Genomic DNA, 8,665 nt, shown 5'->3' on the forward strand with positions numbered 1-8,665 from the left:
AAGTAAAGTAAAGTAAAGTAAAGTAAATAAATAAATAAAAATCAACAACAACCAAACAAAACAAACAAAAAACTATCAAGTTTAATATATGTCAACACATTAATAACTGCCGGGTGGCATCTGTACAGGGTGTTCTCTAATTCAGTGGGCACGGCCCTTAATATGCACTACAGTACATTTATTTATTTAAAAACTGTTTTTAAAAACTGCACCAACATCGTGTTATTGAATGTACAAAGATTAGTTTCGTTCTTTTAACATTCGTTAGTTGTTGTGCATCGTATCCGCACCAGATCTACGGGTGGCACGTGAACGCGTCTTCGCGCGCCGCCGCCTTTCGCGTTCCTTTTAATCCGCGTGCCCGTGGGTTAGCCTGTGTGTCCACGCCGAGGGTTTCCATCAGGATTGAATAATGCCGTCAAAAGTCATCTTTGAAAGCGAGGAACATACCATGGATGAAGATGTGGACACTGTCGCAGAGGCTACGACCTTAAAGGTGAGTTTCACGAGTCGTGTCGACGCGAACTGTTCACAAACAGTTTCTGAACTTCTGAGCTCGGTCCGCGGCTCCTCCATGTTTGACAACATGTGGCTGCCTGTGCTAACGCGACAAATGAAAGGCACAGCTGCAGCGCTAGTAAAGCTGATTTTAACCCCCATGGAGGTGTGGAACAAAAACAAGATGAACATCTTCAACTTAGTTACTATATATAAATGTTGCTTTGCTTAAAGTTATGAGCGTTAATTCATGTTTTATTTGGTGTTAGCCGATAGCTAGTTAGCCTAGCTGACGTAGGTGATCATATGTTGTGGCCTTCAGCTGATCTATATAACACATGGAACCATGATTTGCGTTCACGGAGGCTGTTTACATTTGTGTATATCTGTTTTTTTTATGAACGCGAATTAAAAGAGACAGCTGTTAAAAGTGCATTTTTTTTAAATTAACTTTATACTGAAGGAAGACACGACCAAAACAAAGAGAAAAGACTAATCACAGTAAAGCATTTTTTGTAATTGCTTTAGTAGCCAAATAAAATAGTGCAGCTAGAACAAGTTTTTTTTTTCTAAATGTCCTTTTAAAGACCCCGTTTTGTTAATTTAATTCTACATACATAATTGTTTTCCACTTGCAGATGAAGACCAAGGAGGAGAAGAAGAAGAAGAAGAAGAAACAGGAGCAGGAGGTTGAAGAGCAGGAGGATGCAGGCTGTGACCCTCCTGCCCCAAAGAAGAAAAAGAAAAAAGACAAGCTGGCAGCGGACCAAGTCAACGGCCACATCGATGAGACCACTGACATAAATGGAGACTGCAATGGTGTTGAATCACCTAAGCAGAAAACCAAGAAGAAAAAGGAATCATCTGAGGTCAATGTCATGTTCATATGAATCATCAGTTACAAGTTTGATGAATTTGTTTACAGATTGCGTTACACTCTATACAATTTTTTTGATTAAATGTTGTGATAATATGGAAGTTGTAGACATTAATGTATATTTTTCTTTTAACATCTTCCAAATATGTATCAATGTAATATTATTTTCTTCTCTCGGGGCTGTAGAAAAACAAGAAACCAAAGAAAGCAAACGCAGAGGCAGCGACCAATGGACATTCCACCCCAAACACACCAGTTCAAACCCCTGTCCAGACACCATCCCAGTCCAGTGATGACTCAGCCAGTGACAGCGAACGTGAAAATGTGAGTTTCATTATTTTGGACGATGGACAAAATGATAAGATTATGTTAATGAGATTTCTTGTGCTCTTTATTTTTGAATTGAATGATAAGCTAGTAATGGGTTTTGTGTATTGTATTAGATAAGAAATGTATTTTCATGTGTAATGCGCTACATTCTATAACATTTTTAACTACCAGACTTGCCGCCGTATAAGTCGCATCAGTCAAAACATGTCTAATAAAGTGGAAAAAAACCCATAAATAAGTCGCTTCGTCATATAAGTCGCATCTATTATGCGTCACTGCTGACGCGTCACGTTAATAATGTGTCACCGCTGACCACCCGGAAACATGGCCTGGTGTTATGCCAATAATCAATTGGCTGCTACACGGTGGCTGCGGGAGCGTGCACGGGAGGACTTTAACAAGAATTAAACAAGATTAACACTTAAAAACAATTATTTGTTTGCTCGACATTATAGCGAAGGTGTGTCTCAGTTGAACTTTTTTTTAAATAAATGCACTTTAATGATCAAATCAGCTGCATTTCGCCGGTCCGGCGCAACAAAATGCAGCTGATTTGACGTTTGCTCCAAGAGTTCTAGAGCGAGACGAAGGTGGCTCTGTATGACAAGCCAAGTGTCTCATCAATGGCCACGTTTACCTATTAATGAGACACTTGGCTTGCCATATTTTGCAAGGGCCCTCTAATGGCTGAAAATGGTAGTGTTCAACATTTTCCATGTCAAAATGAATGAAATCGTCAGATCTCAGCCAAAAATTGGTTTATAAATATGGAGGAAAAACGTTTTATTAGTCGCTTCAGTATATAAGTTGCTGGACTTGCAAATTTATGCAACATGGTGTGACTTATAAGGCAAAAAAATACGGTACATGTAATTTTAATATTTATTTTGTAGAATCTCAGAATTAAAGGGGAAAAAAGAAAAATATTAATTACCGTTAAATTTGTTTCTTAATTAGGAGCAGACACCTGAGCAGAGAGAAGGGGCGTTCTCCAACTTCAGAATCTCCCAAGTTACTATTGAAAAACTGAAAGGTAAACGTCACATTGACTGAACAGCTTCATTTTTTAACCACATTTTAGAGAAAGAGGTTTGACAAAGGCAGCTTTGACACAGTTCCCATAAACTACCGTTAACTGTGTTATTTTTTATTTTTGTAATTTTTGAAATCCTGCGATCCTTTTGTTTTAATTGACATTGTGTATAAACATGTGAAAGTAAAAAAAAAAAGTTACTGAATTTTACATTGCCCCAGATGTGATTTTAAGGTTGTATGCAAAAAAAAAAAAAAAAAAAAATCAATTAACTTTTTTCAGTAAACTTTATGTTTTCTTGCAGTTGGCCATTAAATAAAATGGCACAACTGAGTTAGTTTTATATTTTTATGAAACAAATATGACTCAGGAGACTCATTGCATCTTGGAAGTGTCCTTCACACTACTGCACTGCTGCAGGGGAGTTTTAGAGTTCCTGAGTTTCTCTGGAGTTTGTGCGAGAACTCATTTTGTCACTTTTCTATCTTATTTTCAGCTCGGGGAGTCTCCTACTTGTTTGACATTCAGGTAAAGTCGTTCAATCCTGTGTATGACGGCGAGGATGTAATTGCTCAAGCCCGCACAGGAACAGGAAAGACTTTCTCCTTTGCTGTACCTTTGGTGGAGAAGCTCCAGATGGAATCAGTAGAGAGGGCCAGAGGGCGGCCTCCTAAGGTGCTTACCCTTCACTTCAAGATGGAACCACTCAGTCTCGCAGTCAATTTGGGTCAGTGTTCATATATTTATTTTATTTTCCTGTAGGTGCTGGTTCTGACTCCTACCAGAGAGTTGGCTATCCAAGTTGCAAAGGACTTCAAGGACATCATCAAGAGACTGACACTATGCTGTTTTTATGGAGGCAGCTCATACAAGCCACAAAGTAAGTTCTACATAAATCACTGGAAACTTTTCAGTTAAATGTTTTTTTTACAAGATCAGTTTTTAGAATAACTGTAGCTGCTCACTAAACAACACAGCAGGGTTTTAGCTTACACAGAGCTGGAAATGTGTGTATACTTCTTCCTTTAAAAAAAAAAAAAAGATTAAATGCTAGATTAATAAATCTGCGTCTCTTCCCGTTTAGTCGATTCCATACGTACTGGGATTGATATTTTGGTGGGAACTCCTGGTCGGATTAAAGATCACCTTCAGAACAATAAGCTCAACCTGGCTGAATTAAAACATGTTGTTCTGGATGAAGTGGACCAGATGTTGGACATGGGCTTTGCAGAACAGGTTGAAGAGATTTTGAGTTGTTCATACAAGAAAGGTAAGTGATGCCAACAAGTTGATCTGTAGCTGCTCGTAGATTGGTTTAGTGGTTATGTGTTTGAAATGACTTCAGGCCGGTTTGTCTCCATTTTAGACGGCTCTGCTAACCCACAGACTCTTCTGTTTTCGGCCACCTGCCCCCCCTGGGTGTATGATGTGGCCAAGAAATACATGAGACCTGAGTGCAAGCATATTGACTTGATTGGCAAGAAAACACAAAAAGCTGCAACAACAGTTGAGGTAAGTTGGAAAACTCAAAGAACAGGGTGTTGGGGAGCGTGTGATTGGTGTGGTTACACAAAGTGTAATACAGCATGACATGTGATTTTGCCATAAAGTCTGCTGTTTTTTCATCATTCATACTAGTGTTATTTCAGTGAAGTACCAATAAAAAAATTGCCAGCTGATTTCAATAAAATGCTGCATTCTTTCCTGTTTTTCCTCTGCTCTTGTTCATTTTCTGTCTTGTCACCCTTCTTCTGTAGCATTTGGCCATTACATGTCACTGGTCACAGCGTGCAGCCGTCATAGGAGACGTGATCCAGGTTTACAGCGGCAGCCACGGCAGGACCATCGTCTTCTGTGAGACAAAAAGGGAGGCCACTGAACTTTCCTTAAACGAATCCATCAAACAGGTGACCACACATACCTGCACAATACTACACAATAGTGATGCACAATGTAATACACCAGTCATGTCACGTTAAATCTTGATTAATAATAAACCTATGAGTGGGACCCATGATGGAAAAATAAGTTAGAATGTGCGTGGGCTCCTTTGCAAAACAATAATTTTGTCATAATTGAGATTTGTGTAACTGAGTCCATATAGAAAGGATCTAAGGATCTCGGTAAATAAAATGGCACATCCCTCCCTCCTCTCGTCCTTTCCTCCCTCCCTACCTGGACAGGTCTCCAGTCCATCACAGGGACACATAGAGACAAACAAGACAAACAACCATTCACACACTCACTCACACCTAGGAACAATTTAGTTACCAGTCAGACTAACATGCCTGTGGAAGGAAACAAGAGTACCCAGAGAAAACTCATGCGTGCACGGAGAGAACACGCAAGCTCCACCCCGGAAGGTCCCAGACCATGTGTTGAACCGGCGACTAAGCCACCCACCGTGCTGCCCTAAAATTGCATATAATCTTCCTAATCTAACTTTTAATTGATGTTTTCTAATGAGTAGGGTTTTTTAGAAATAATCTTTATAAAAGTGTACAGTAGTCTATCGTGGGGGATTCATACCCTCAAGCCCCCCGCGATAAGTGAAAAACCGCGAAGTAGGAATAGTAGTACAAGAAGTAATAGTTTATTTTAGTGTATACATAATGAAGGCGTGTTTAACCCTTCCCACACTCTTGCAATGTTTTAAACAATGTTTCTAAATACTAAAAGAGCACAGAATGTCATGATTTCAGCTCCCTGCCTCCTCTGCTCTTTGCCACCTGCAAGCGTTCTTGGCCACGCCCACTTTCCCGCTCTGCACGGAGAACAGCTGATCAGCTGCAGCAGGAAGTTTATCCCGTAGTATGGTCTGCACAAAGATGCATGAGGACGCTTTTTCTGTAGCTCTGGGCTGCACAAATGTGCAGCAGGTGCTAATTCAAAATAATTTATTTTAAATAAAAATTAAATACAGATCGTGCGGCTCATCCATCAATCAGCCAATTGAGTGTCTTGTCCAGTCTTCTTTTTTTTTTTTTTTTTTGAAAAACCGTGATAAATGAACTGTGAAGTAGCGAGGGATTACTGTAATCTTTTGGATTTTCTTTAAAATTCACATATTCCTAGATGCCATAGCAGTGGTGAAGCAATAATGTTGATTGTGAATCTTGGGGATTCCCCTTTTAAAATACAAGGCTGGAATTCCTGATGACATCATTCTAGATGAGTACAAATTAAGTTTTCAAACAAGCATTTTTGTAAACTAAAGTAGCTTGTTGGCAGCCAGGTGATAAGTGACCAAATTTCAACGAACTGTACATCATTTAGAAAAATTTGAGATGGAGAATTTAAAAATTAAAACTCTTATTTTGAAAAATTCCTCATTATGACATTTTGCTAGCACAGTTCTCACGTCTCCTATCACATCACTGTTTAAGTCATTTTCATAATTGTGACTTTTTGCTGTCATTCTAAAGTGTTCTCTTCTCTCTTTATTTTAATCTCAATGCTTTTAGAGCGCCCAGTCCCTTCATGGTGACATTCCACAGAAACAGAGGGAGACGACACTGAAAGGCTTCAGGAACGGTGCCTTTGAGGTTCTGGTTGCCACCAATGTTGCAGCTCGTGGATTAGACATCCCTGAAGTGGACCTGGTGATCCAGTCGTCTCCTCCTAAGGTGATTTTACTATTTAAACTTTTTATTTTTTTAAGTTATGGATTGAGTTATTTATTTTCTGATTTAGTTTTAGATCACTACAGTAAATATTTCTGATCTTTGAGATATGTTTTCCGTTCATACAGTTACCTTTCCATTTTTACAGTTCATATAGAACAAAAAATTGAAATAAGTTCATGTTATTTATATGCACAAGTTTAGAAATGACAATAATTGTAAACAGATGCTAGCTAAGCACATTATATACCTGTGCTTAGGTTCTGAAACTTAAATCTGTCAACATGACTTTGTTTTCCGTTTTAATATTTATTATCTTCTCCTGTTGTCAGGATGTAGAGTCGTACATCCATCGTTCAGGACGAACGGGCCGCGCAGGCAGGACTGGAGTCTGCATCTGCTTCTATCAAAGGAAAGAAGAGGACCAGCTGCGCTACGTAGAACACAAAGCAGTAGGTGTTATTCTAAATACTGAGACTTGCGAGTAAAAAATATGTGTTGGCGCCTAATTGTCAGCAGCCATAAATGTAAAATATATGTAGAGTTTGCATTGCTGAGCTCCACATAGCTTCATCTCACTTTTGTTCTTTTTATTTAACAGCAAATCAGAACAAAGTAAAGTTTTCTCTTTTTTGCTTAATTTGTAGCTTGTATACAAAGCTTGTAGATCTGCGCACTTTTTGTATTTGATGCACAATAATTCTGTGGTATTTTTCCAGGGAATCACATTCAGGCGAGTGGGTGTTCCAACTGCTAATGATATCATCAAGTCATCGAGCAAAGATGCAATGAAGTAAGAAACTCTCGGGGAGAAATTCTAGAAGTTTAATGTGTTTTTTTCTAGATGCATTAAGTGTCTAAAAAATTTCTGTGTAATTTTTTACTTTGAAGTACTTTTGTCTTAATGAGGTTTGTGATTATTTCTTGGTCACCATGTGTTTACAATATTAATCACTGACAATCATGTTTTCCTTCTTAATTGTTTTCACCTGTTTTTTTTTTTAACTTTTTTTATGTTGTTGTTGTTGTTGTTGTGTTCAGGTTCCTAGACTCTGTTCCAGCCACAGCTGTTGAATATTTTAGAGAATTTGCTGAGAAGCTGATTGAAGAGAAAGGAGCAGTAGATGCTCTGGCTGCTGCTCTGGCCCATATTTCTGGAGCTACAAGTGTAGAAATGCGATCGCTGCTCAACTCTGATTCTGTAAGCTTCAAATACACAAGCACAGACATAGAACTGAAGACTCACCACTCTAGTATAGCAAAGACTGTTAACCCGTGTAATTTATTTTGCAAAATCGTTTTTTGTTGCTCATGTATAAAACAAAATGGTGTTGAGTAGTTTTAATCTGGTCTTTGCATATTTGTGAAGTCTTTTCATCAGCTGGCACACATCAACAAAGGGGAAAAACAATGCTTTACATGTCTAAAACAGTTAAGTCTGGTCCTCTGGATGTTCAAAAAACAAACTAAAACAAATTGTAGAAACGTTTCATCTTTCATCCGAAAGACTTCTTCAGTCTGATGCATTACATGCTTTTGTTTAATTTGTTAAATTCTACAAATTACATAAGTTTTCAAATCATTTATTAGTATCAAGTCTTTTTGTTGCTTCAACTTATCCCATCAAACCTGGAACATCTTTCTTTTGAACGTTTTTCACCCTTTCTTGCTAAACTCAACCAAATTAAATGGGAATATTGTATTTCAAAACACTCAAGGTTTTTTATTGGGTTCAGATCCAACCCAAGAAGTTCATTTTTTTTTCCAAAAGCCACTCACTTCAATGCAACTCATAAAAAAGGTGACCTGTGGCCTCACTCATCTTTTCCATGTCGCCTCTTGCCTTTAACTCTCTTATAGGAACCTAGTCATTGGCCCCCAAAAAATCTCTAAAACCTCCAGTTAGCCCCACCTCTTCCTGTCTGGGTTATCTTATAAAAAATATCACAACTTTGCCCCAGCATGCACCAAATATCATGAATACAGAACTGGACTAAAGAGCAAGTGCAAATCTGGACTCTATTTAAAACATATTGAATAATGGTAACAATATAAAAGCAATTGTCGTTCCTAACAACCATTTCACTTGTTTTTGCAGGGTTACACCACTATACAGCTGCAGTGCTCGCAGGAGATGCATAATATAGGCTATGCTTGGAAATCCATCAAAGAACAGCTTGGAGAGGAGTTTGAAAACCAGATTCACAGGATGACCTTCCTGAAAGGCAAAACTGTAAGTTCACATATGACGTGCACAATGTGGATGACTTGAACTTTGCACATTTTATTTCTTCTACATGCAGG

At 38.4% G+C, this 8,665-nt stretch overlaps 1 protein-coding gene across 1 annotated transcript; it reads left to right on the forward strand.

Moving 5' to 3' along the window:
* Positions 1-307: 307 nt before the first annotated feature.
* ddx21 (DEAD (Asp-Glu-Ala-Asp) box helicase 21) lies at positions 308-8,594 on the forward strand (the record flags this gene model as incomplete). Its single annotated transcript, XM_037690453.1, is given in 14 exon segments — positions 308-496; positions 1,137-1,367; positions 1,562-1,699; positions 2,663-2,738; positions 3,235-3,413; positions 3,501-3,618; positions 3,823-4,008; positions 4,105-4,250; positions 4,496-4,645; positions 6,203-6,364; positions 6,694-6,813; positions 7,081-7,154; positions 7,403-7,562; positions 8,460-8,594. Coding segments are annotated over 14 exon segments (1,959 nt in total), but the record flags the coding sequence as incomplete, so codon positions are not given.
* Positions 8,595-8,665: the final 71 nt, after the last annotated feature.

Source organism: Nematolebias whitei, chromosome 2 (genome assembly GCF_014905685.2).
Source record: "Nematolebias whitei isolate Nwh7 chromosome 2, NemWhi1, whole genome shotgun sequence".
NCBI lineage: Eukaryota > Metazoa > Chordata > Actinopteri > Cyprinodontiformes > Rivulidae > Nematolebias > Nematolebias whitei.